The following is a 27,877-nucleotide window of genomic DNA, read 5'->3' on the forward strand; positions in this document are numbered from 1 at the left end:
CTGGGCGGCGGGTTTCCTCCCGTTGTCGTTGCCGCGGCTGGTGCCTTTCCATCATGGGCGTGGCTGTGTTCTTTGCTGCTGCTGCTGCCACGCTTCTTTCTGTGGTGGCTTGTACTCCGTCGCCACCATGGCTGCCGTTCTTCCTGCCGTTGCGTGTTTCCAGCTCTGCCACTGCGGTTTGCGTTCTGCCTTGGCAGCCCACGCCTCCTGATCATCGTTGTCATCTGGATTTTTTGAGGGTGGTGTTCTTCGCAGAAGAAGAGAGGTCCAGAGTTGGTGTTCGTCCGTACAGAGTGCGTGACTATGTTTGCTGTGCGGACTTGAATTGGATGTGTGGGTGTTTGTATGAATGTATGTTATGAGTGAGTGTGTATTTTTAAGTATATGAGTTTTTGCATTTATAGTTTACAATGTGCCTGGGGAAGATGTTTTTCCATCAAGCGGGGAGACTTGAGGGGGCCCCAATTGCCGTAGTGACGGGCAGAGGGAGGTATGGTGTTATGAGAAGGACGTGCCAGGTAAGGGGAACGCGGCCCAGACATATAGTGGCTGTACCTCGTTCCGGTCCTTCTCATATCCGCAGGGTTGTTGGTTGTCCTCTCAGCCAACTCTCAGATCTCCAGTTGCTGCTATTGAATGCCAGATCGGTACATAATAAAACCTCCCTCGTCCATGATTTGATTATGGACGAGGCAGCCGATCTGGCATGCATAACCGAGACCTGGGTGGGTGAACAGGGAGGAGTTAGTCTCTCCCAGCTCTGCCCACCGGGGTACTTGGTTCAGCATCATGGTTGATCTGAGGGTCGGGGAGGCGGGGTTGCTGTGGTCTATAAGAGTTCCATCTCACTCACCAAGCACCATGTCCAGGCAGTTACTGGTCTGGAGTGTTTGCACCTTGTGTTGGGCCAGAGGGACAGACTGGGAATCCTTTTGGTGTACCGCCCACCTTGCTGCCCAATGGCTTCCTTAACTGAGCTGACAGAAGTGGTCTCGGAGGTATTGTTGAGATCCCCCAGACTATTAGTATTGGGGGATGTCAACATTCATGCCGAGGCTACTTTGTCCGGGGCGGCTCAGGACTTCATGGACTCCATGACAACCATGGGGCTGTCTCAATATGTTAGTGGCCCAACACATACATCGGGGCATACTCTCGACCTTATCTTTGCTACTGGACATGGGTATAGTAATCTGGATGTGGGGGGGGTTACATCTCTCCCTTTGTCATGGACAGATCACTGCTTGCTGAAGTTTAGACTTTCAGTGGCCTTTTCCCTCTGCAAGGGTGGGGGACCTATTAAATTGGTCCACCCCCGGAGACTAATGAATCCTGAAGGTTTTCAAAGGGCTCTGGGGGATTTTCCGGCTGATAGGACTGGCTCTCCTGTCGAAGCCCTGGCTAATCTGTGGAATACGGAGATGACCCAGGCTGTCGACACAATCGCTCCTGCGCGCCCTCTCCTCTGTAGAGCTCATTCAGCTCCTTGGTATATTCCAGAGCTGAGAGCGATGAAACAAGATAGGAGGCGGCTTGAGCGGAGATGGAGACGAACTCCTGACGAATGCAACTATACGCTGGTTCGTGCGTCCACTAAGCTGTATGTAGGAGCGGTGAGGGTGGCGAAAAAACATTTCGCCGCCACTATTAAGTCATCTGTCTCCCGCCCAGCGGAGCTTTTTAGAGTCGTCCGAGGGCTACTCCATCTAGGCCTACAGGACACGGTAGATACATCAGTGGCCTGCTGTAATGAGTTCGCTGAGCACTTCCAGCATAAGATCTTATGCATTCGCCGGGACCTAGACTCCCATTTTATAGCAGTTAACCCTAGCGAGGTGTCTGGAGCACAGTCTTGTCATGTGTTGTTGGATGAGTTTCAGTCGGTTCAGTTCGAGGACGTGGACAAGGTGCTTGGACAGGTACGTGCAACCACTTCGGTACTAGATCCTTGCCCCTCTTGGCTTATAAAAACTAACAAGGAGGGAACAGTTGGCTGGGCCAAGGAAGTGATAAATGCCACCTTGCAAGAGGGAGTGGTCCCTGGCTGTCTGAAAGAGGCAGCTGTGAGACCACTTCTGAAAAAACCTTCCTTGGACCCAGAAGATTTCAGCAGCTACAGACCAGTAGCGAACGTTCCATTCCTGGGCAAGATCCTGGAACGAGTGGTTGCCGACCAGCTCCAGACGCTATTGGATGAAACCGATTATCTAGATCCATTTCAATCGGGCTTCAGGCCTGGTTTTGGCACTGAGACGGCCTTGGTTGCCCTGTTTGATGACCTATGTCGGGAGAGAGACAGAGGGAGTGTAACTCTGTTGATTCTCCTTGATCTCTCAGCGGCTTTTGATACCATCGACCATGGTATCCTTCTGGAGAGGCTTGCGGAGTTGGGAGTTGGAGGCACTGCCTGGCAGTGGTTCCACTCCTACTTGGCAGGCCATCTCCAGAAGATAGTGCTTGGGGAACATTGCTCGACACCGTGGGTTCTCCAATGTGGGGTCCCGCAGGGTTCGGTTCTGTCTCCCATGCTCTTTAACATCTATATGAAGCTGTTGGGTGCGGTCATCAGGAGTTTTGGAGTGCGTTGTCATCAGTACGCTGATGACACGCAGCTCTACTTCTCCTTTTCATCTTCTTCAGGTGAGGCGGTCGATGTGCTGAACCGTTGCCTGGCCGCGACAATGGACTGGATGAGAACTAACAAGCTGAGACTCAATCCTGATAAGACTGAGATGCTGTTGGTGGATGGTTTCTCCGATCAGATGGTGGATATATACCCTGTCCTGGACGGGGTTACACTCCCCCTAAAGGAACAGGTTCATAGTCTGGGAGTCGTTCTAGACTCTTCCCTCTCACTTGAGGCTCATGGAGCCTCAGTGGCACGGAATGCATTCTACCAACTTCGGTTGGTAGCCCAGCTACGTCCCTATCTGAGTAAGGAGGACCTTACATCAGTAGTACATGCTCTGGTAACCTCACGTTTGGACTACTGCAACGCGCTTTACGTAGGGCTACCTTTGAAGATGGTTCGGAAGCTACAGCTAGTGCAAAATGCGGCGGCCAGACTGCTAACAAGAACTAAGCGGTCTGAGCATATAATGCCTGTGCTGGCTTGCCTGCACTGGCTTCCAATACACTTCCGGGCCAGATTCAAAGTGTTGGTGTTAACCTATAAAGCCTTATACGGCGCGGGACCACAATATCTGTCGGAACGCCTCTCCCGATACGAACCGGCTCGTACACTACGGTCTACTACAAAGGCCCTCCTCCGGGTCCCGACACATAGGGAGGCCCGGAGGGTGGTGACGAGATCTAGGGCCTTCTCAGTGGCGGCCGCCGAATTGTGGAACAGTCCCCCTGAGGAGGTGCGCTTGGCGCCGACACTATCATCTTTTCGGCGCCAAGTTAAAACCTTTCTCTTCTCTGAGGCATTTTAATTTTAGTTAAATGTTTGTAATTTGATTTTAGATTGTGTAGTTTTTATATGCTTGTTGTATTAGATTCTGTAATTTTATTGTATTTTATGTTAACCGCCCAGAGAGCTATTGCTAGTCGGGCGGTATATAAGTTTAATAAATAAATAAATAAATAAATAAATAAATAAATAAATAAATAAATAATAATAATAATAATAATAATAATAATAATAATAATAATAAAAACACAACATGCAAAGGAAAAAGGATTGGAAGGGAAAAGGGGGGGGAAGCTAAGTCAGGCACCAGTTCTGAAATAGCCATTCTTATAATGAACCAGCTCCAAGGTTCTGAACCAGCTCTGAACCAGTTCCGAGGTAGGAGGTACCTGGAGGAGCTGGTCTTCTGGCAAAGCTGATGGAATGACCTGCTTCTCATCTCTCCTGCTGAGGCAGCCTGATGGAAGGGAGACAGATGTTGGCTTGGTGGGCCACATCAGGTCCGCAGGGTGGAGGTTCCCCACCACAGGCTTATCTGATCCAGCATCCTGTTTTCTATGGAAAGCAGATGCCCCTGGGAAGCCCACTAGCAGGGCATGAGAGCAATCTTCCTTTCCCACATGCTGTTCCCCAGCAGCTGGCATTTAGAGACATGCTGTCTCTGCTCCTGGAGGTAGCGCACACAGCCATTTTTACTAGAAGCCACTCATTAGCTCAGAGCAGGGCTTTTGGTGTGACTGCCCCTCTCCTGTGGGACAGCATTCCTGTGAAGATACGGCAGGTGCCTACTATCTTCACTTTCTGGAAACAACTGAAACAACTTGCCATTTTTGTTCTGACAAGGCTTCTCAGCTGGATGAATAGGCGTCTGGCACAGAGGTCTATTTAGTTGGCTGGTTTTTACAAAAAAGTGCTGATATTTTACATATTTTATTTGTTCTTTTTATTGCATTTTTTCACATTGCCTTGAGACGTGTGTGGAAGGTGAGAGACAGATAAATAAAATCCTTATCCTCCATTGATTGGTTTAACCTCCTTTTAAAGCCATCTTGTGGCAGTTGGTACGTAGACAGTGGCTGCTTCTCTGTCCTCTGATGCAATGGTCAATCTTAGGGTCAAGTTGCAATTTTTTGTTTGTTTGAAGATCAGCAGTTTCATGTCTGACTCCTTTAAGAACTATTTGGGAGAATCAAAACAGGACCCAGCAGCAGAGGAAATTGTGAACACCACTGCCAGTAAATGGGGCAAACATGTCCAGTTTGCATTCTCCTCCCATTGCAAAAATGGCACCCTGACATTGTATCATCCAAAGAGAGTGGCAAAGTTTTGGGAAGGGGTCTATGAGCCCAGCTGCATATGTAACTAACACTCAACTCTCTATCCGCTTAGCAACAAATATGTACCTTCTCTTTACAGTCCATTACAGAGAGCTGCTAGCCACAGTTAGGGAAAGAACTTGTGTGTTCACCATGCCTCAGCACAGCAACTGATAATTTCATCCGCAGAAGCATTTTTTCTGTAACATCCAATTCTGCTCAGTCATCTCAGCTCTACCAAAACTTGACTCATGCCAGCATTAAGGACAGCTAGCATGGCTTTATGATGTGATCCCTGGCCCATAAACAACTGTGGGCCCTCATTGAAGGCAAGTGCAGGCTCGAACAATTCTGTCTTTCCATCAGGCTAAAAAGCGGGGAATGTAAGATCCTGCCATATGCCAATCAAACCATAATATGTAAGGGTAATAGCAACAACTTGTAGTTCCATTCAGTCTTATCTGCTTGTTCATTCCCCATGTGAATGTTTGCTTGCTTGCCAATTCACAAATGCAAAATAAGGGGTTCTGGCTTACTGCAAATCAAACCTGCAAATATTTCAGCACAATCCCAAGGCTTGAAGATTAAAAAAAACTGATATTGGCCTTCTAGTTTAGTATATTGAAGCTGGAGATGACTTGAACTGGGGCTTGCTGAAGGTTGTTGAATGCATTCTTCTAACTCAAACATCACCTTGCTGAAATTTGATTGGATACTGTCAACTTTTGGGACAGTATTTGCAGGTTAAAAATGCTGTTGAATTTAGAGGTATAAAACAAGATAAAGTATTGAATTGGCAAACCCTGATACTTAACATGACTGCCTTCAAAGCTATCAGACAGCCGTAAGATTTAGTTTTCCAATATTATCCCATTTCAAAGGCTTAATATGATTTTTTTAAAAATCTGATTCCTGACATTTTATTCTGAAGTGTTGGCATTTTGAAACAAAAACGTGGAATATTTCATTTCAGCTCTGTTGGTTGACATACACCACCCCCGATCCAGCTCTAAACATATGCAGCAATGGTGCTACACAACAATTACTGGCCCTGGGATGGGGCTATGTGCATCTCCATGATCAGACACATCCATCAAATTCAGTAAGCACCATGATGGATGCTAGCATCTGATTCAACTGCAGACTCATTTCTCAAAACCAGAAAGTTATTTGCAAATAGAAGCTGCCTTCCATGTGCAGCTCTCCACTGCTGGATTGGCGCAACTCTGTTTATCAGCAGCAGAAGTTCAGCAGAAGTCTAACTAAGGCTGCATAACATCCTCTGTCATTTCCATGTAGTGTGGCTAGCATTGCCAAAAAGGGGGGGGGAGAGGCTTCCAATTTGCATAAAATATGCATATGATAATTCATATGTATAGGTGCAAATATTGAAATAATGACTGTAATTTAAACAGAAATGCAATGCACCTCACCATAGAGGGGAAGACACCAGGTGATTTGTGTCCCTGCTCAGTCTGCTGACCAGGTGCTGCTTGCTGTAAAAGGGCAACGTCAAGGCTCCTGCTGTCCCTCCTCATAGCTCCTTATCTCTCAGCCAGACTTGGATAGGACAGCCCTCAAATAGCCCTTCCAAAAAGAGGTATGTATCTCTGACAGAGCTATTACCAAAAATGTTTTCCACATCTTTAGCCTGAGGTGCGATCAGTGGAGGCTGGTGGCTCTGAAGTCAGTGGGGCAGTGAATCCACTCCAGGTTTTAGCCCAAACTTTGAAGGAGTTGTCCAAGACACTTTCAGCTTCAAACCATATTCAAAAGTCTCCAGCTAATATTGCTTTCCATCTGTCCTTTGTGTTTACATGAAGAGTCCAATGGATGCACTATATTAGGGGTAGCCAAAGGTGGCACCCTCCAGGAATTGTGGGACAACATCCCTGATAGCTGGGGAGTCCAACATCTGGAGGTCACCATCTTGGTTACCCCTACCACAGGTTCTATGCACGGAATCTAGGTGGCTCATTTCATTACTTTGACCGTTGTGCAGTAAGCCAGTGTTCCTGCCTCTTGTATTGGTTTGATTCTGGGCTTGCCTCTTCCTTTCCTTTCCTTCTTCATCTTCATAACTCCTTTTGTCATGCATGTTGAAAGCATACATCTATGCTTAGCTAATGCAGGTGTACATCATTCCTCCAACTAGCTTCATGGTGGAAGGAAACGAGAAACATGGCATATCCCATCGGTAGGTATCATTGCACCTGTGGTCCAAACTAGGGGGAAAGTGAAGAAGACTTAGGTCAACAGATCCCAGAGTTCTAAAGATTTCTTTTTTTAATGGTGGAGAGTCATTTTTTTTCAATTAACGGGCAAAATGTGTAGAAGTTTATATGCAAATGTAAGCATTTATGATTTCTTTTTTCATTGTCCTTTCTGTTAGAATAATACACATTTTCCCTGTAATGCTATGGGTTCTCTTACACTTGACATAGTGTAGACCCTCAGCATGTTTTCATCCAGCCCTGCATATAAGTTTGTGGACTAAGGTTTACTCGAGCTTGGTGGACACTTGGCAGAGCTATCAGGAGCCAGATGAAAGTGCTAAGCATCCCTGATCTAGAGGATGAATCTCTTCATGGTCGTTCATAATGGTAGCTAAGACTAGAAGCTCTATCTTCACAGGTGCTATACACTCAGTTTCAGAATCTAGAGGCAATACCTCTATCATGCCCTGCTTGTAATCTCCCCAAGGGCACCTCTCTGCTCACTGTTTGAGACAGATTACTGGGAATTATTGTTATTTTTTGGTTGCCATTAAAGTTCACTGTTGGTGCTCCATATTTATAGGCTTGGATTCAGAGAAACAGAGGATAAGATGATTTTAAGAACTGGGAGAGCAGACTCCTGGGAGCACAATCTTTCATTGACATTTATTTTTTTAGAAATGTTTTGTTGAAATGTTTTACTTGTATTTGTCAGGGCTTCTTTCTGTGATAGTAAATTAATTCCTTTTTTATTTCTCTGATGTAGCTTTTGCAAAAATGAATGAATGAATGAATTTTCCCGTCTTTCTCATTTTACTCTCACAAAAATGGCAATAGTGGTAATTGTTCTCAACTTCATGGCTTACAATGACAGCTAGAAATCCATTTCTCTTCTTTTATTTTTAACAAAAGAGGACCCTGAAAGCTAAGATTTCTATAATGCAATCCTATACATTATACATGTCTACCAATAAGAAAATCCCATTGAGGTAAGTGTACCTTACTCTCAGGAAAGTGGGTATAGAATTGCAGCCTTAGAGGTCTAGAATCAGAACTGGAATCCATTTTCAGGATTGCACTGTGTGACAAGGAGCAAGCAAAATGAACACCTTTGAGAACATCTCTCCAGTAGTCACATGTTATAGACTTCTGTGTTGCAGAAATGTGCTGAAATACCATGAGTGAGGCATTGCTAAAGTACCCATTAATGGTCTAGCATGCATCAGACTTCAGATGCAAAAATTGTGCATTCAGTCCTTTCAGTAATGGGACTAGTCCACTTGAAATATATCCACTTACTTAAATAACATTGCTGATATGTTTTAGGTTGTGTAGCTTTCCACGTTTGAGAAAATATTTTTATGAGATTCTCTTTGAACCTGGGGGTTGGACTCGATGGCTTTATAGGCTCCTTCCAACTCTACCATTCTATGATTCTATGATTTACTCTTCATTGTGTCCCTCTCCCAATTTCTCTTGATGGATTTTCCCATAACAAAATGTTGGAACAAAATACACATGACACAAGAGATGATGATGATGATTGGTGATGATTTCTTGCCCACCCTTCCAGTGGCAGCTGGTAGCTTCATTTCAGTGGGGCAGCAGAATCTGCTCTGGGTTTTAGTTTGAACTTTCAAGGAGCTGAAAGCACCTTGGACAGCTTGAAAGTTCAGACTAAAACCCAAAGTGGATTCCACTTCCCCACTGACATGGAGTCACCGCCTGCCACTGCCCTCGTCATTATAAGGTCCCAGACTTGGTTACAGCAATTTAAAAATGCAACATTCAAAACAGTTTAAAGCAAATTACAGTCACAAGAATAGGATGGGTCCTAAAAATACCTCTCTCAGGTATGAATGGTCAGGGTGAAGAGATGCACCTTCAGTGTATGACAGAAACTACATCATCAACTTTTATTGAATAAGTCTTCAAACAATATCAAAGACAGAAACTACACAATAAAGTTGTGAGATGCACCTCTGTGGGGACGGTACTCCACAGCTTGGAGGCTGCCATAGATCATGCCCTCTCCTGGGCTACCCCCTCCCAAACCTCTGAGGGTGGTGAAACTACCAAGAAGACCCCCACTGCTGATCTTTACACCCAAGAGGGTCTGTAGGTGGTCTTTCAGATATTTGGGACCCAAGTCATTCAGACTTTAAAAACTAATGTAAGCAGTTTGAACTGGGCCCAGAAACAAACTGGCAGCCAGTTCATCGGTTTTCAAATAGGGCTTATGTTCAGTTCTAAATGGAACCCCAGCCAGTATGGTTGCTGCATTTTGGACCAGTAGGCATTTCTGAGTCTTCTTCAAGTGCAGCCCCACGTAGAATGCATTGCAGTAATCCAGTCTGGATGTTACCAGAGCATAGTGTGCCATGGCCAAGTCATCTCTGTCCAAAAGGTGCCATAGCTGGAGAGCCAGCTGGAGCTGGAAATATGGACTCCTAGCCCCTGAGGCCACTTGATCCCCCAGTGACAATGTTGGATCCAGGAGTTACCCCCAAGCTACAGACCTGCTGCTTGCAGGGGAGTGCAACCCTAACTGGAGATCTGGGATCAAATTTCCCGTTTTCCTTTTTAAAACATTAAAAGGGAGAGTTTAGATTGGGAGCATAACAATGGGGAAAGGGTCATGAACTCTTTCTCTGACTTACCTTTCCCTGAAGCTGCTATTAGCTGTGGAGTGGGGAAAGGGGGGATAATACATGTTCTTGCCTTTTCTCCCTTCCAGGCTAGTTGGCCAGATAAGATCCATCATGCCAAAATGGATCTTAGGCAAAAAGTAAGGATGCCATACAAGAAGAGCAAGCAGGGGCTTCACTTACCTTCTTCCTTATTAGTTTATTTGTTTGATTCCATTTATGAATCACTTCCCATAATATATGTCGGATGAAAGTCACAGCAAAAGCATCAGCAGTTTAAAACAATTCCAGATGTAAAAAGAATTAAAAACAATTTCATATGTATATACTGTATATATAGGATCCAAGACAAATACAGACTGGGGTAAAGATGTCCACCTAAAAGGCTTGTTGAAAAAGGAAGGTCTCTAATGAGCACCAAAAAGACAATAGAGATGGCACCTGTCTGATGTGTAATGGGAGGGGGTTCCACAGGGTAGGTGCCACCACAGTAAAGGCCCAATTCCTACATGCTACAGGATGGGCCTCATGATGAGATGGAATCTGCAAGAGACTTTGTCCTATGGAACACAGTGATCAATTGGGCATATAAGGGATGAGACAATCTTGTGGGTATCCCAGTCCCAAGCTGAACAGGGCTTTGTACACCAGAACTAGCACCTCGAATTTAGCTCCTTTGCTAACTGCCAATCAGTCATTCCACACAAGATTTATTCCTTAGGAGCCCTTATATTTCCAGCCAACGTCTGGGTTCTACAAAATGAGTGGTTGTCATTATAAACCATTAAATGGGCCTATGTGTTAGATATGCATGTCAAAGCTTCAAATCCTTTTACTTAAAAATGCAAGAGGGGTTGTTTGACCTGCATCATTAGGATTGTAATCATTATTATCACTGCTGATGAGCGCAGTTTTAAAAAAGGCTAGGCTCTTCAGCACTGAGAACTACAGTGAAGAAAACAGCAAGCAAATCTCTAGCAGTACATGTATGCATGTTTCTTCTTTGGAATCTGCCTAAGACTTCCAGATGGTGTATTTCTTCAAATGTATTTTCTGAGTCTTAAATATCCAAGAGCAGTCCTTAAAACCTTGTGAAGAATTTCCTCAAACACCAAAATCTAAGATGCCTCTCTTGGATGAAACCTCAGATATTTTCTGTCAATCAGGTTTTAAACATTGGCGTCTTACTATTCCATTGCTCTCTGTGGGTCTCCTCTTTGAATCTGCTAAGTGAATATTCTGAAAATCTAAATGGTTACCTATCACTAGACCTCTTCAAGTCTCTGTGTGTGTTTTTTTAATTATGATTATTCATAGAAGTCTTGCAAGGAGCTATTTTGCTAGCTTTATAGTTAAACCCATCAAAATCACAAGCTGCATCCATCTGTGTTCTTGTTCTTTACTTCCCATTGTATTTGTTTTGCACCATTTCCTTTTTTGCAACCTTTTGCTAGTTTTGTAGCTGAATGCCTCTTCTGTTGTTTGCCGTGTTCTGCATTGATCCAGCATCCAGTTTGCCTTGCAACACCCCTTCTTCGCCACACGCCATGCCATGCTTTTCGACATTGTGACCTATAGAAATGTGTTCAGAGTTGATGTACCTCTTGGCCTGGTCGTGATAAGCTGAAAAAAGAGAGAAACTCTGTTTTCTTTTTTTGATTTCCTTTTGTTTGCTCATTTTGTCACATTCAGCAGCTGCGTTCAGAAATGCTACTGTAAATCCAACAGGGCTAACCAGCACTCTTGCAAGATGTCAGAACTATCCACCATTACCCTGTAAGTGTATGTGATCCTGGGGCAATATCCATGTTTGTTCGATGCATGTTTGCTGATAACGTGGTCAGTAGCTGGTTGCATCTGTCCTGCTCTGCATGTTGGCTTTGTCTGTTTTGTATGGGCTTTTTGCTGAGAAAACCACAACGAGAGCTTTGAAACCTCTGTGTCTGAAAGACATTGGTACTTTGAGGGGAACAATATGCAGGCTACAGATCAGGGGTCGCCAATGTGGTGCCCTCCATATTAGGAATGTCAGAGGATTCTGGTGAAAACCTCATCAGAAGTAGAAAATGCTAATGTTCCCTTATTCATCCCATGTCTGAAATAGAAACCAGTCTGGGAAATGCTATTGACATTCACTGTTGTCGTTGCCGTCAGTCCACAAACAACACACAGTTGATTACATCCCCCCCCCCCGTGCATTGGGTTTCCTTTGCATTTTTGTGAATGGGGTGGAATAACATAAGGACAGTGTAATTTATGTAATTAATTATCTTGATTACATACATTATGTAATTTTGACTACAACAGAAGGTGAACTGCAGCGGAATGGAAACAGTGCTGCATTCAACAAATACAGAACAGAATGGACAACAATTCCTTCTTACATCACTGTTTCAATATCGTTGGACTCCAACTCCTAATAGCCAGGGGCAATGGCCAGAGGAGTTGTAGTCCAACAACATTTAGAGGGCACCAGGTTGGCTAGATCAATGCAGACAACCCTTCACCAAATTGTCACTACTTGGAATGGTGATGGTGGGTTGACTGGCTTGGAAACAAACTTTGGGGGTCCCCAAACAGGCACTTCAAAAGTAGAGGCAAGCTTTTAAACCCTTTATCCCAGCAATCTTGCCTGACTTGGATCAGCTTCCCGGCTGGAGAAAGGCTCTTGGCTTCCCTCCCACACCAGCCCCCAAAGCACCTTGCTTACTCTTCCTCTTACCTTCAGGTGGGGGTGGCAGCATTAAGAGGAGCAGGGAGGAGGAAGAGATTTTGAAAAAGCCCTTGCCCCTCCCCTTCATGCTGTTCTGATGCACAGGATCAGCCCAAGTCACTTTGCTGTCTAGGCAAAGGACGAGATGGCACCCCCTCCCCTCCATGTACAGAAGCCGACTGGACGGACGCTTCAGCACTAGTGAGAGGACAAGCATCCTTCACCACACCTGAGGATGCCAGGCTAGTTAAGAAGGTGAAGGGCAGCTAGGACATGGCACACATCGCTCTGTCTTTCAGTACCTTACTGCCACTCCACATGCCCCAACATTTGCCACTTGAGGTGGTTGCCTCACTCTGCAAAACAGTAGGGCCAGCTGGGCTGACATACACTGCAGTGCATTGGGGGTGAAAGAGGGACATACTCTGGCACTTGGAGTAGTTCATGGGAAGACTACAAGTTCCAGGAGCCACAGCTTTTCAGTCCAGATGTGTCACACAGCACATCAGGACTAGCACTGTGCCAAAGTAAAATGCTCTGAACTCTGCAGCCTCCCTGGCTTTCCACACTTTGATTAAAGGCCAGAGGAAGATTTTATTTATCTAAGGAATTTGTATCCCACTTTTCACTATATGTCTCAAAGCAGCTTATGGGGAGTGGGATAAAACATACAATATAAAAAAACATAGATTTAAACATCAGAAAAAAGGTAACTCTCATGGCTCCCCCCTCCCAGATGAGGAAGTGTAGGCAGCCGGGGAGTCTTCAGGATGCTGGGGAAATGTTTAATGGAAAGAAAATCACACACACCTCAGCCTTGGCCACTTCCCCATTGTTGAGGGATGTTTGTGAGTGTCTGTTCTTTCTACACATCATTTTATCAGTGGTCTCCATCCTGCAGCCTTCCTGGGTGCCCACACACTTAAAGTCCAAGGGAAGACATAAGATAACTCCTCTGATGGGCCTTTTTCAGATCAAGAAGTACAGGCAGCCGAGGAGGCTGCAAAGTGCTGGAGAAATGTTTACTGGAAAGAAAGAAAACACACACAAAAACCTTTGGTCATCTTGAAATGACAAAGTAAGCTCAAAAACCCCATCCCTACAAAAGTTTAAAGTGCTCAGAAAATGAGGCAGAAAAATGGGAAACTTTCAAGGACAAATTTTGGCACGGCTCTAGTGAAGACAAAGGAGAGGGAAGAGAGATGATAAAGAGAAAATAGCAGTAAGACCACCAGTAAAACAGAATTATCAATTGAAAAAGAGCAGCCAAAAACCCCAACAAACAAACCAACAAGCAAAAAACCTCAAGAGCACAAAGAGCAACACCAATAATCATTACATCAAGCAGCAACAGACTCAAAACCTTGTTGGAAAGGGAAAAGGAACCCAAATCAAGAGGAAGACAACCTCTTGATTTGGGTTAATCTCTTGGAGCAGGGAGCTTCACATATGGGATGCCACCACAGAAAAAGCCCCGTCACACATGACCACCAGCCTTTCCTCAGAAGGCAATGGCACACACAAGAGGTTTGCAGCAGCCAATTTTAAAGGACGGGCAGATGCACGAAAGAGGAGATGATTGTTCAAGTCACTTGGCCGCAAGCTCTTTAGGGCTTGATAGGTAGCAACCTGCATAAAGACCCATAGGAGCAAGTGGAGTATAGCAAGGCCAGGCTTTCAAAATCAGCTTTCAAAGGTTAAACATCTCCCTAATCTGGAAAGTGTTAGGGCTTTGTCAGTAGCTCAGCAAGGAGAAGGCAAGGAGGACCTTCCAAGACAGCGAATTTCCAAGTCTAAGCACGGCAACTGGAATTGAGGAGTACTGAAAGGCAGGGCAGACAGAACCACAGAAATGATGAAAGAAGAGTGCAGGTAAATCCACCTCTCCTGGTCACTCTCTCAATGACTCAACGAAACATTGCCCAATGGTAATCAGGTATGAGTGCCAAATGGTAACCTATCATGGCATGCATGCTTGTAACCTCTCTATTGATGGGCAAGCTCACCTCATTATTGGGTCCAGCTGCTTTTGAGCATTCTCCAAGAAAGCTCAGAATGACCAAGCCCAAGAAAGTGCCCTGCCAGTCCTTCCTAATGCCCTCCCCGTTTCAAAGAAAACTTGCCCTTGTAAAATGTGGAGGCTACTCCCTGGAGTGACAGGGAAGAGCAGCTGATGATAGCAGAAGCCACGAAAGCCTCATCTCTAAGGCCTGAACGCTGCTAAGCACACATGAGAGCATCCATTGCTTCAGGCAGGCATGGGGATTTTGGTTTCCCATGCTTCCCGATCCAACAGGTTAATGAAACCCATCGTCTGGATCATGTTGGCAAATGGCAAGGAGAGTCTTACCACACATCTGTTTCTCATGAGAAATGTAAAACAGCAGGAAGAGAGTAGCGCAGTTATCCTCCCCTAGACAATACAGACGATTAGCTTACTGATTAATTGTGTGCGCAATACAAGGTAAGGTACCACTTGATAAATAGGAATAATTAATTTGTAACCCAGAAATCCACTATAGAGTCTCACTTGGGCACAAAATTGACACTCATCTCATTTCCTGTGCAGATATTTCATAATCGTTGAAGCTATTTCAGGGTGGCAGGCCTACTCATCATCACCCACCAAGGCAAACACTACCTGCCAGCCATGCACTGTAGCCTGCCAGCCCTTGTTTCTGCAAAAGAGGGATTTATTGAGCCATGTTAGACAACTGTCCTGTTCTCACCAAACCTGAGCCATGGGGGTGTGGATTCTCCATCTTACCAGCAAGGCTGGGGAGCTGCCCAGAAGGACAAGGTTATACCCATGGCAAGGTTTACTGAGGCAGCCACAGAGTCAGAACTAGCACACAGATCTAGGAAGTAGACAGTGGGAGCTGTTCAGCGTCCTGGATGTTGCTGGTGGAGGTTTTATGGATGTTTATTCCCCAATCCTTCCTGAAGCATCGATGGAGCCCTGACCTGGATTGTGCTTAGGTTCTTGCTTTCTCTTCCTGAAGAGCACGTCATGCTGCCAGAGGTGTGCTGGTCTGGGTTGAGCTCAGTCTCATTTCTGTCTCTGCTCCTGGGGTCCTGGAGGTGATGGAGGAGACCTGAGGGTTGGGCATTGAGCTCCCAGAATGCCCCATACTCTGTCACCAGTGATGGAGCCCTCCTCTTCTTCCTCCTCCTCCCCTTCTGAGGAAGTCTCATCTAGTTCTGGTTCCAAACGTGGACTGTTCTTGACAGCTGCCATACGTGGTCAGGGGGCTTTCTTTGGCCAGGTGCTTCAGAAGTCACAAAGGCGTATGGTTTTACCCAATATGAGCAAGCCCCGTAACCCCAAGTCCTCTTTCTCAGATGACCTGTGGAAGTCAATAGAAGTTAACATTCCACTCATAATGTGTTGTTTCCTCTTGAAACACGTGATGGACCCTTTATTTTGATGGCTGGTATTTCCATATGAATTTTCAGCTCACTCAGTGGTTTGCAGAAATTAACTGGTCCATCCTCGCTAGACCACTGCAACTCTTTCATTTTGCCATTTTGCAGTTGGGGAACGAAGACAGAGACACTGCGATTGCTGAGGACCACCCAAGAGTTTATCATTTAGGGAGAATTTGAATCCAGGCCTCCCTATTCCCAAGCAATACAATTTCTGCTCTACTATACTGTCTCCTGTTGTGAAGTTTTCTACAGGGAACTTGCGGCTGGAATCCCAGCAAGCACTAGTTTGCTTGCTGTCAGGAGTGGATGGTGGGCTGAGGCAACGCTTACCTGTCCCCCTGGCAGTGGGCCACTGATGCTTACCAGGAGGGAGAGTGGGAGGGACGAGGTGGTGGGGAGATTGGCACTGTGCAAACACACTGACCTTCCCACCACCTTGCCCCTGCCACTCCCCCTCCCAGTAATCAGCAGTGACTCACCTGCCGGGAGGTCAGATAAGGGCCGCCTCCCCACCCCACTGCCCGCTGCTGCTTGCTGTTTTTCACCATAATTGATCTCACTGCTGAAGAGACAAGCTGCTGTGCGGCTTGTCTCTTTAGTAATGGGAAACCAAAGTAGCCGAATCAGCATATGAATCTCCATCCATTTACACAGTTCGCTGTCTTGCTAGATCCAAGTCAGTGTGGGCCTATGCTCACGTTGATGGATGTACAAGTTGCCTTTTATTACGTGGTTTAGGAACTGCAGTCTAAATGTACCTGTTGTGCTTTTAAATTGGTGCACTGTAGTGATATCGCATCTGTTTGCCTGGCTTGAGCTCATGCCGTGACTTCCTTCCTTTCCCTTTCTTTTAATGCCACTCGTGCCAGCGTGCCATGAGCTTCCTTTTAGTTTCCTCGTCCTTGCTGTGCTTCTGCTGCACTTCTCTGTCACTACCCTGAAAAGAGTCTCAAGGTACATATTTCTAAAGTGCGTTTCCTAAGTGCTCGACACACTTCATCATGTAAGCCTCAGTGATTCTTATAACAACAACCACCCTTTAAGAGAGATTGGTACTATCCCCGTATTGCAGACAGGAAGACTGGCTTCAGAAGGGATTGAGAAGGCCCTCTCCCTGAGCCTGGACCTTTTGGGAGGAATCACTTCCATCAAGGTTTCCAGGAAGTGAGGCTTGTGCAGCATTTGCAGGATGGCCAACAGAAAGGTAACACTTGGTTAGGGTAGTCCCATGAGTAAGGCCTGTCGAAAGCCAGGATGGAGGCTGGAGCTGGAGGATCAAGTGCCCAGTTCTGATGCTCATCCTGAGCTTCATCAACCATATGTCATGAAACCGGGAAGGAACATTGGGGATGAGAACTTCTCCCTCCCCTTTATCCACCAAGCCTAGCTTGTACTAACCCAGAATTCCCTGTTGCACCAGAACCAGGAAATGTGGCTTCATGTTGGTTAACCCTCCAAAGCCGGGATGTCATCCTCAATGCGACTCCGGCTTACTTTCCTGGTTTGTTAACCATTAACCCAGCATTCCCTGGTCCAGCTGTAGCAGGGAACTCGGGCTTAATCCAAGAACAACAGAAGAGCCCTGTTGGATCAAGCCAAAGGCCAATCTAATCCAGAATCCTGGTCTCACAGTGGCCAATCAGATGCCCCAATGGGAAGCCTGCCGGAAGGATGTGGCTCTCCCCACCAGTGATTTCCAGCAGCTGGCATTCAGATGCATACTACCTCCAATGGTGGGACTTCATACTGGAGCTTTTGTCCAATAGGAAGAAGGCAAGGAAGGAATGTTTGGCCCTAATGCTCATTGCCAGCTTCATAAGCCATGGTTAATGAAGCTGGGAATTATCATCTGAACCACGCCATTATGTCAAATTTGTGAGCCAGTATCACAAGTGAGCCAGTATTACAATATCACAGTATCTAAGTAGCACTCAGATGCCAGGACATAGAAGGCTATCCAAAAGCAGTACTCTTGCATACCTGCAGTTCATCATTGCTATAAGGCTAGCCCAGGAGATTTTTCCTGGCCGATGACATCCAAAAGTTGTCAGTGGCTTCCTGGTATCAGCTGCATTCCTGCTTCATGGGAAATGGAAGGGAGTTTTGCTCTGAACTGCAGTAAAAGCAAGATTGCACGTTGGTATTTTTGTTGTTATTTTACGGCTTGGCTTCCTGTGTTTATTTATCACTTCACTTTCTCCACAACACCCAACAAATAATAATACAAATGAGAATGCTGATGAGAACGAAGATCCCCAGAAGAACAGCTGGATTTTCAAAAGTAAAGCATACACTTCTTATAACTCTGTCTAAAGAACCGCACAGACAAAACTTCGGGACAAAGCCGTTAGCACTTGTGATATGCTGGCAACGTGCAATTACACAGTTCATGGGGAGAGTCCATGACTCAGTGGTAGAGCTCAAGCTTTGGATGCAGAAGGTTACAGGTCCCATCCTGAGCATGGTGAAAGGATCTAAGGTATTAGGGCAGAGGAAGACCCCTGAGAACAACTGCTGTTCAGAGCATAGCGCAGCTTCCCCCACCCTAGAGTTTTGGATATTTTGGACAACAACCCTCATCAGCCTCACTCAGCATGGCCAATGGTCAGGGATGGTGGGAGCTGTAGTCCAACAGCATCTAGAGAGGCCTTCTTTAACCTGCAGCCGTGTTGACTAGGGCTGATGGGAATCATAGTTCAAAACCTCTAGAGGGCACCAGGTTGGCAAAGGGAGCAATGGTTTGATTCAGGATAAATCAGTTCCATACATTTTATATCAGGGGTTACCAACATGGCATCCATGGATGCAGTGGAACCCTTGAGGTCTTCTCCTGGTGTTCACAACACCTCGGAGACCCCTACACTCACCTCCCCTTTAATCATGAGGTGGTGAGGATGGTTCCCTCTTTCTCCTTTGAAAAGTACATAGAGAAGAAGGAGGAAGTTGGAAGACTGACACTCTTTACTACTTCCTCTTTCTGCCCTATAGTTCTGTTCAAGGCAGAGATTAATTCTTCTGGATCAGACATTTACCCAGATCAATTGGAAAAGTGAAGTGTGCATGTGTTAGCTATCTCTCTTTCTGCCTTTCATGGGAGAGGGGGACTGATCTGGAGGAGGGGGGAAAAATGACCCAAGGAAGCGGCACCCATGGTAGTCACTCAGAAATCCAAAGGTGCCATTGAACCTAAAAATAGTGGTGAGCCCTGTTTTATTTGTTTATTTGTGCCTATCTAAGGCAGAGCAATGGAAGCAAATGTTGATGATACAGATTATGCATCTAATGGAAAGGCTTCATTGGGCGTTTCATCTCCATGTTGAAAGCAAATATATGGAGTATACACAGTGCTTTACAAGAGGTACTTTTGTCTTTATCCTAACAGGAGACTGGCTCGGTCAACCTTGCTACTTATTCCACTGTTTGGGATTCATTATACAGTGTTTGCCTTTTATCCAGAGAATGTCAGCAAAAGGGAGAGGCTGGTCTTCGAACTGGGGCTAGGATCTTTCCAGGTTGGTATACAGCAAAATAGCCTGTGTATGTCTGTTCACCTATAAGAACAAGGAAAGGTCATAGCTGAGTAGTGGAAGGGCTGTAGTTCAGTGGTGGAGCATCTGCCTTGCATGCAGAAGGTCCCAGTTACAATCCCCAGTATCTCCAGGTAGGGCTGGGAAGTCCCCAGTCTGTAACCTTGGAGAACCACCACCAGTCAATGTAGACAATTCTGAGCTAGGTGTTAGACGTTCAGCCTTGGATAGCTCCTTGAAAGTTTGAGTTAAAAGCCAGAGTGGATTCCACTACCCTACTGATATGGGGCCATCAGCCACCACTGGGTAGATGGACCTCTGGTCCGACTTAATATAATGCAGATTCCTAAATTCCTTCTTAGGTATTCAGAGACTGGAGAGGAGTGAATTACACTTAGGGTTGAATCCAAACATTAGTCATATTCTGAGCAGACCTGTTGAAATAAATGGACACAGCCAACTTAGGCCTGTTAATATCAGTGGGTTTACTCTGAGTAGAACATAGTTGGATACAACCCTTAACGTTTGCCTGCAGTGTTAGACCCATGAAGAATAAAAATCTACAGCCTAGACACAGACACATTAACTACCTTTTTCTTATAGAAGCGAGGAAAACATTGTGTAGCACCCTTAATAACACCTCTCTGGCTGAACGTAAAGTTCAAGCATTAGTATATAGGGAAAAACAGTCCCTCAAGTAGGCTTGTCCCAAACTGTTTAGGGCTTTGCATGCTTAGAGTAAGATCTTGACTTTGCCCCAGCAGCATATAGGCAGCCAGTGCAGCTCCAGAAGTAGAGGTCTCAGGGAAGCCCACATCAGCAGCTGGAATGCTGCGTTCTGACCAAACACAAGGGAAATGTCGCGCAGAGCACATTGCAAGAGTCTAATTTTGAGGTTACCAATGCCTGAATCACAGTGGCCAAGCTATCCAGAGATGGCTGCAGTTGCCTTACCAGATGAAACTGATACAAGGAGCTCCCAGTGACTGAGACCATTTGGGTGTCTAGCGATAAAAATGAACCCAGGTGCATTCCCCCAAGCTGCAAACCTGCTTCCTCAGAGGGAGTGCAATCCCACCCAGAACAGGCAGTTTGCTTTCTTGAAGATATGGAAGCCACTCACCCACAGCACCTCCATCTTACTAGGAGTTAAGCTCAGTTCACTGACCCTCATCCAACCCACCAGCGATCAGTGGATCGCTGTGTGATACTGATCCTGCCTTCTTGCCCTAGGATAGGAAGATCAAGATACAAATGTCTCTCATTGTTACTGGGACCTTCCAGATGTCTTTCTTAAATCATGCATTCATGATTATTTGTGCTCATGATGGTATTGGGGTGGTTAAACACAATCCCGCTTCCAACACCGTTTGCTCTTGCAAACATTTTTGGGCAGTCATGCAGCTTCATATCCAATGAATGCATGTCCTGTCGCTGAAATCCTGTAACTATTTATGCCACAAATGATGGGAGGAAGAGGGGAGTTGTCTTGCTTTCGTTGCGCTATTTTTATTTATTTATTTAACCCAATTTCTGTACCGTTTGATTGTAACAAACCTCTAAGTGGTTTACAAGAAACATTAAAATTATCGGTAAGAACAGTTAAAAGCACATAATTAAAAACTTTAAAAAGACAATTAAAAGAGCAATAAGCTCAAAACATTAAAACGCGTCAAAATCTACGTGTCTGGGTAGGCTTGCCTAAACAGAAACATTTGAAGCTATAGCAACGTCCACTCGCCACCTCTTGCATTTTGCCAAACTGCCGCATATAACCTGGTGCCCTACTTCATTATCAGAGTGCAAGAGTGTCCCTCCAGGTGGGAATAATGCAGTAATATTAGGGAAGCATCACAGAACTACTAAAGCAGAATGTGGATGGTGCAGTTTACATCTGCCACTAATACGCTATTGTTGCATCAATGACATGTTGGGAAACTGCACCCACCAAAATATACCAGTCTGGAGGGGTCCAGTGGCAATTCTCAGTGTATCTGAATGCATGGTTGTGTCTCTTCTCTTCTCCCCAGGGCTTCGTTGTTGCTGTACTCTACTGCTTCCTGAATGGGGAGGTAAGATTTTTGAACTGTTGGCTCCTTCTTCCCATAGATATTTTGTCTGATGCCTATTAGCTTCTTCACCTTCCATTCTGTCCCTCTCTGCTGCCATTCATGGCCTGGACTACCTCTAGGGTTGCCAGGTTCATGGCCTGAGACTGATCCTGTATCTTTAGGAGAAGAGAAAGTCAGCCAAGTGCAGGTGTTCTTGCAACCCTGTAATGAGAAAAACCACAAGGTGGAATTCTCCCTTCCCCCTGCACAAGAAGACCTCTTGGTTGCCAGGCCCAGCCTCCAAGAGGTCTTCTGTATCTTTAAAAGTTGTGCAGGGGGAAGGGAGAATTCCACCTTGTGGTTTTTCCCATTACAGTGTTGCAAGAACACCTGCACTTGGCTGACTTTCTCTTCTCCTAAAGATAAAGGATCAGTCTCAGGCCATGAACCTGGCAACCCTAACTACCTCTGATGATTGGGATCCCTCTGCTCTTAAACTGATTGTTTCATGGCCATGGGTGGGGGTGTCACATGAAAGCTTCTGTGTATTGAAAGAATGCAGGGGAGGCACAAGGCTGCACACTCTAGCCCTACCACAACTACTGTTGCCACCCTTCCCTGGCATGCTCATTTAGAATTCCTTCCAACATCTGTTGAACCCAAGAATGTTGGGTGAGCATGGCAACAGCACATGGTGTTGGGTGGAGCTAGCTTGCATAGCAGAAGTGGGCAGGGCTAGATCACATGGCCCTGTGGCCCACTCTACACATCCTTTCCAGCATGGAAAGGATCTATGTGAACCTCCTCTTAGACAAAAGTCTATGAAGATTGATGGAGAGAGGGAAGGGTGGTGTTGCTGTTCACCACTTGACCCTGCACCATCCCCCTTCCAGTGTCCTTCAAACCAAAGATGGCCTCCAGGTCCTGAGAAGAAGGTGAGGCACCCTTCCCTCCTCCTCAGCCCAGAGGCAGTGTTCCTTCTAAGTCCACTCTTGAGATAGGAAGGCAACGTGTTGGCCTGTCCTCTCCAACCCTTGTGCTGCCTTTAGAAGGCAAAGGAGAGACATTGTTCCCAGTTATGGTATCTAGGGTCGTGCTCCGTATTTGGCTAAGGCCCAAGCCAAATCGGGCCTCTTTGGAGGCATTTAGGCCTCAGCTGAGTTGGGCTGAGGTAGCCCTGGATCTCTATGGGTCGACTTTGGTGGTCCCGAGTGATCTGCGGCTATCAGGGGGATGGGGCGTAGGGCAGAAAGAAAAGGCAGTTATGTGCAAGAAGGAAGAGAAAGTTAGAAAAGGAGGCACCTTTTTGTGGAAGAAGGTAGGTACCTTTCTGCCTGACCTCTCCTACTTCCTACCACGCCTCCCCAAGCCCCGCGATCCGAATCCATTTAGCAAGCTGCTTCCCTGAACGCAGAGAAGCCGCTCACAAAGGAGCAGCACCACCCAGTAGGAATCCTCTTGCTTATAAACTGATAAGTGGGACGATTCGTTCTGTGTGCTGCCAGTTGCTGCATGTTCACAGGTGGCTCTCCTGCATGCAGAGAAGCTGCTCACGAAGGAACAGCGACTGGCAACACACAGGATGGAATCGTCCTGCTCATCAGCAGAATGATTCCATTCTGCACCGTGCTTGTTGCACCTGCCTGATCTCCTAACCATATTTTTTTTAATTAAAAAGAAAGCACTTTAGTTCCACCCCCTGAATAACTTCGGCAATGGATCCGGGGCAGGGTGGGTGGTCCCATCTTTGGGACAGAGCAGGCTGGCCCTTCTCGGGACCCACAGATCAGGACCATGGGGCAGACATGCAGGGCTGTGCACAGCTTTAATTGTACCCCATTTAGGCCAACCCACAGTCCAAGGTGCTGGGCAGATCTTGCCCCTACAAAACTGTCTCCAAGTGCAGTGCTTTACGTCACGTCACAGGAATAAATGGGAAGGAAATGGGCTGGGGGTTCAATCTCTTCCCCATCCATGGGCACCCCAGCAGTTCAGAAGCAGGCCTGTTCCTATGTGCATAGCCCCATGTTCTCATTCTGTCTTATGTTTCTTGGTCACTGGTAGTGTATGTTGGAATACTGGGAGATGGGGACAGGACATTTTTTAAGATTGCCCGTTTTTTCATTCAAATGGCTGCCATGTACAAGCCTGATATTTGGATTGAGGCGAAAGTTGTTCAAACAGAAAAAGGGGGGTTGAATACAGCCTTGCAAATGTGTTTACACAAGTTACTAGCCTAGCACAATTCTTGCTAGCCTACCCATTGCTATCGCTACTGTCCTCACTGTATGTCCTTGGTAGAAGAATCTATGAATGCAAGACTGTTTGTTTCACTGAATGGCATCGGAACAGCTCCACAACCTGCTGTTGCAGACTTTTACGGGGGGGGGGGGAGAGAACAATAATACAGAGAAACAGACATTGTAGTGCACAGGGAGAGGTTTTGTTAAGAGGTTTTTCAGAAAGACTGGTGGTTTGTAAGAAGCCTAGGAATTATTGTGCAAGGTTGTCCTATGTTCTACTGTTCCTATTCAATTTCACTAAAATTGTGTACCTCTAGTCAGTGTTTCAGGGGATTCCAATCTGTATGTGTGTTCTTCGTTCATTTATTACATTTTATGTGCCAACTTGTGCCCACTGGGTGTCCAAAAGCTAGGGCTGAATGTCCATTTGGACGCACAACTATTACTTAAAAAATGACTTGACAGGATATTATGGATCGGCTTATAGATGAGCCTTCTTCACAAGAACTGCTCACATGAGGATTCAACGTGTGAATGGGGGAATGCCGACTAGTCCCATCACCGGTGTCTGCATATACCGTACAACTGCCTAAAGCAGGGAAGCCTTCTGTACACCTCTGTACGCAAACGCGGCTTCCGTACAGTCGGGCACCCTGACTGCACAGGGTTCCAGGTCACCATCCTGCGTGGTACAGCCAGACCCCAGGATTTCGGGCTAATTGGGATGCGCAGCGTCATCGCTGGAATTGCCCTGCCCTCTCCTGGTTCCACATCGATTTGCCCTGTGAGCGGTTTCCTTGTGAAGAAGGCGACAGATAAGCAGCAGATGATATCACGGCACAGCTGAGAAGAAACTGTACATGCCTTTTAAACGTCTGGAGCTATGAACATTAACTGGTAGATCGATCGGCTAAAACTGTTGTGGGGAAACCCAGGCCTGGGGGCCAAATGCACCCCCTCCCGAGCTGCTCTGTCTGGCCCTTGCAACTCTTTTCGGGCCATACCTCTCGCTGCCCTGTTAACAGAGCTTGGAAAAGTTACTTTTTTGAACTACAACTCCCATCAGCCCCAGCCAGTATGGCCACTGGATGGGCCTGGTGGGTGTTGTAGTTCAAAAAAGTAACTTTTCCAAGCTCTGCCAGTTTAGCACCCTTTTGCCTGGCTAGAACATGTCCTTGCACTCTGCTAAGATTGCCTCTGGCTTGCCAGAATGGAGGAAAGGGAGGTGTAGAAATGAGCCTGCTCTATCAATGTAAAATGTACATTAATTCTTTGCCTACTTTTGCCTCTGGCCCCACCCATCACTGGCTTGTGGCCCTCGGAAGGTTGCCCAGAAAGGAATGCGGCCCCTGGACTGGAAGAGGTTCCCCATCCTTGAACTAAAGCTTCAGTTGACTTATGCATAATCCGTATTAACCGGCAAGGGTCAGCTTGTAACTGCTAGGGTTGCAAGCGCAGGGATTAAAATCATCTAGGGTGAGAGCCGTGTAGAGGTGGGGTGTTGAGTCAGAAGAACGTGGTGTGGAAATGGACTCAGCGAACATGGGTCCAGTTGCGGCAGCGAGCCGCTGTGTGAGGAGGAGGGCTAGGAAAAGGAAGCCATGTCTCAGGAAACAGCAATGGGGCAAGTGGAGGTGAGCTTCTTTCTGGCCACGGAGATGGCAGAACATCTGAAGGTGCGGTGGCCCATTCCGAGACAGGATGGTGAACTTTTTTCTGCCCAAGGGCTGCATCCCAGTGGTTCTTGATGGGGCAAGAGGCAGAAGCGAGTGGAGCAACAGGTTTTATTCTGACCTTTGTGTTGTAAATGTCAGAGGTTTTTCCTGCATACACCCACCCACACATCTCCATCCCAGAAAGCGCAAGACATTAGCACAATTCAGTGACATCTTCCAGCCCGGAAAAAGCACCCAAGTATAGCCCAGACCAAGGTTCTCAAGGGATATAAGCTGGGGATAGAGTCTGGAGTCTGGGAAGAGATGTGGCCTGGAAAATGTGTCAAAAGGCCAGACAGAGAGGTTCTCTGGTTCTGCACCCTTGTTCTAAATGCACACCTGTAGGCATAATGATCTCTAGAGTGGGATGTCAATAGACCCAGTAGCTGCTGGGCAGTGGAATCCATTCTGAGTTTTAGTCCAAACTTTCAAGGAACTGGAGCACCTTGGACAGCTTCTTGGAAGTTCGGCCTAAAACCTGGAGCGGATTCTGCTGCCAGCTGACATGGAGCCACCAGCCGACAATATATAGAGCTATGCTCAAACGTGTATATATGTACTGGGATTTTTGTTTGTTTGTTAAGAATTCCCTTATTGCTCCTTCTCCATACACCTTGTGTAGGTGTCTCTCCAGAGCAGCTTTCTCCAACACAAAGGGTGAGAAGCTACAATCAAGCATGATTTTAATGGTTGTTTTGGGTTGCTTTTAAATGTCTTTATATTGCCATACACCACCCTGACTTTTTGCGAGAGGATGTAATATGATATGTTTATAAAGAACTAAATCGCCCAAATCCCACTTTGCCTGCCAAGTTGCACGGGGCTCTTTGGATCCCGACTTTTCTTTATCATCTCCTCCCTCCACTGTCAGAGGCAGTCTGCCTCTGCATACCAGCTGCTGTGAATGGCAAGCGGGGAGAGGTCCTGCTTGTGGGCTTCCCAGAGGCATCTGGTTGGCCACTGTGAGAACAGGATCCTGGATGAGATGGGCTTTTGGCTTGAACCAGCAGGGGTCTTCTGATGTTCTTGATGTTCTTGTCAGAGCTTGGAAAAGTTACTTTTTTGAACTACAACTCCCATCAGCCCCAGCCAGCATGGCCACTGGATTGGGCTGATGGGAGTTGTAGTTCAAAAAAGTAACTTTGCCAAGCTCTGGTTCTTGTTGAGATATGAAACTTTGTCAGCATGTTCCCAAGCGGCTAAGTACATTAAAAAATGACCTTTTAAAGTTTCTCCCTCAAGGTGCAATCAGAAATAAAGAGGAAATGGAGGAGCTGGAAAGTCAACCGGTACTTTGCTGTGGATTTCAAACATCGCCATCCCTCTCTAGCAAGCAGCGGTGTGAACGGGGGGACTCAATTGTCCATTCTGAGCAAGAGCAGCTCACAGATCCGCATGTCGAGCATAAATGCGGAGAACCTGGCGACATGAGCGCATAAACAACCGCCCTCCCCTTCCCCAAAGAAAAATGCCCCTTTGGAAACAAAACAACAACAAAAGTCATAATTAATTTTGGTGGCATGGGCTGTTGTGTCTGTCTCTGTGTCTTGTTTTGTTTCAAAAGAAAAATCCACCTCCCTTTTATTAAAGAAAGAGAGAGAGAGAAACAAGATTGTTCTGGAAGCATGAACCCTTATCTCTGATGTGCGGAAGAGAAGGTGTCAAAGAGGATTGTAAATATGCAACTGAGATCACCCAGACAAAAAAAAAAAAGATGTTCAACCCACTCACCATCTCGGCAAGCTGCAAATAATTCTGTTGTTGGCCTTGCATTTCTGGTGATCGTCCTGTGCCATTGTGAATTTTGGTTGCCACGCTGATATCTGTGAATGAACCTCTCGTGGGTTTTGTTTTGTTTATGTTGTCATTCCCAATGCATCTGCGCCCTCTGTCTTGGACTCTTCTCCACTATTATTTTGTGACAGAATGCAGAATTAGTCCTTAGGTGGATGCAGTATCAGCCGTGCCATTCTGACGGCTGAGATGGATTCCACCAGAGGCTTCCCAAGCATGACGCATCTGTTGAGGTCATATGGAACAGCATGGGCAGCACCCTTCGACAGATGGAAAAGCCACACAGCAAAGTGGAGGCGACAGCGTTTTTCATCCTCCAAGAATGTATTAAGAAAGTGTTTATGTTGTGCCGTGAATTTTCTAAAAGGGCCATCCAAGCCATGATAGAGTTATATTTTTAAGATTGATGAGGTTTTTTCTTTTTTAAATCAGCAAAAATAACATGGAAAAAACTATATATATATATATATATATAACATTTTGCCCCCACAATAAGAGCAGGCAAAGTCCATAAATGCCACTTCTTCTGGACTACACGTAAGACCCTCTTAATTGATATGCTTCCACAGAAAGCAGGACGTAACTGATGACAGTGACCCCGAATGGCTGACGTTTGTTGAGTGTCACACAACGTGTGGTGCTTTCACCATGCCATGGTTCACACCAAAAGGGCTAGGATGCAAATTCTGTGGATTATACAAAGCTAAAACAGGGGGATCTGCTGGATCACAGAAGGCCCAGCAGCCAGCAGCATCCGTGGACTATCTGATGCTGTGGCAGAGAAATAATACAGACTTTGGAAGTGGGGAA

General features: G+C 46.1%; 1 protein-coding gene across 1 annotated transcript in view; it reads left to right on the plus strand.

Moving 5' to 3' along the window:
* Positions 1 to 27,474, plus strand: part of ADCYAP1R1 (ADCYAP receptor type I) — a 128,122-nt gene extending 100,648 nt beyond the window's left edge. Inside the window, exons 13-15 of the mRNA XM_061585785.1 lie at positions 19,120 to 19,249; positions 21,295 to 21,336; positions 26,516 to 27,474. Of these exons, the coding sequence (XP_061441769.1) occupies positions 19,120 to 19,249; positions 21,295 to 21,336; positions 26,516 to 26,704 (361 nt within the window). The 3' untranslated portion in view covers positions 26,705 to 27,474. The remainder of the gene's footprint in view (positions 1 to 19,119; positions 19,250 to 21,294; positions 21,337 to 26,515) is intronic.
* Positions 27,475 to 27,877: the final 403 nt, after the last annotated feature.

Source organism: Rhineura floridana, chromosome 10 (assembly GCF_030035675.1).
Source record: "Rhineura floridana isolate rRhiFlo1 chromosome 10, rRhiFlo1.hap2, whole genome shotgun sequence".
Lineage (NCBI taxonomy): Eukaryota > Metazoa > Chordata > Lepidosauria > Squamata > Rhineuridae > Rhineura > Rhineura floridana.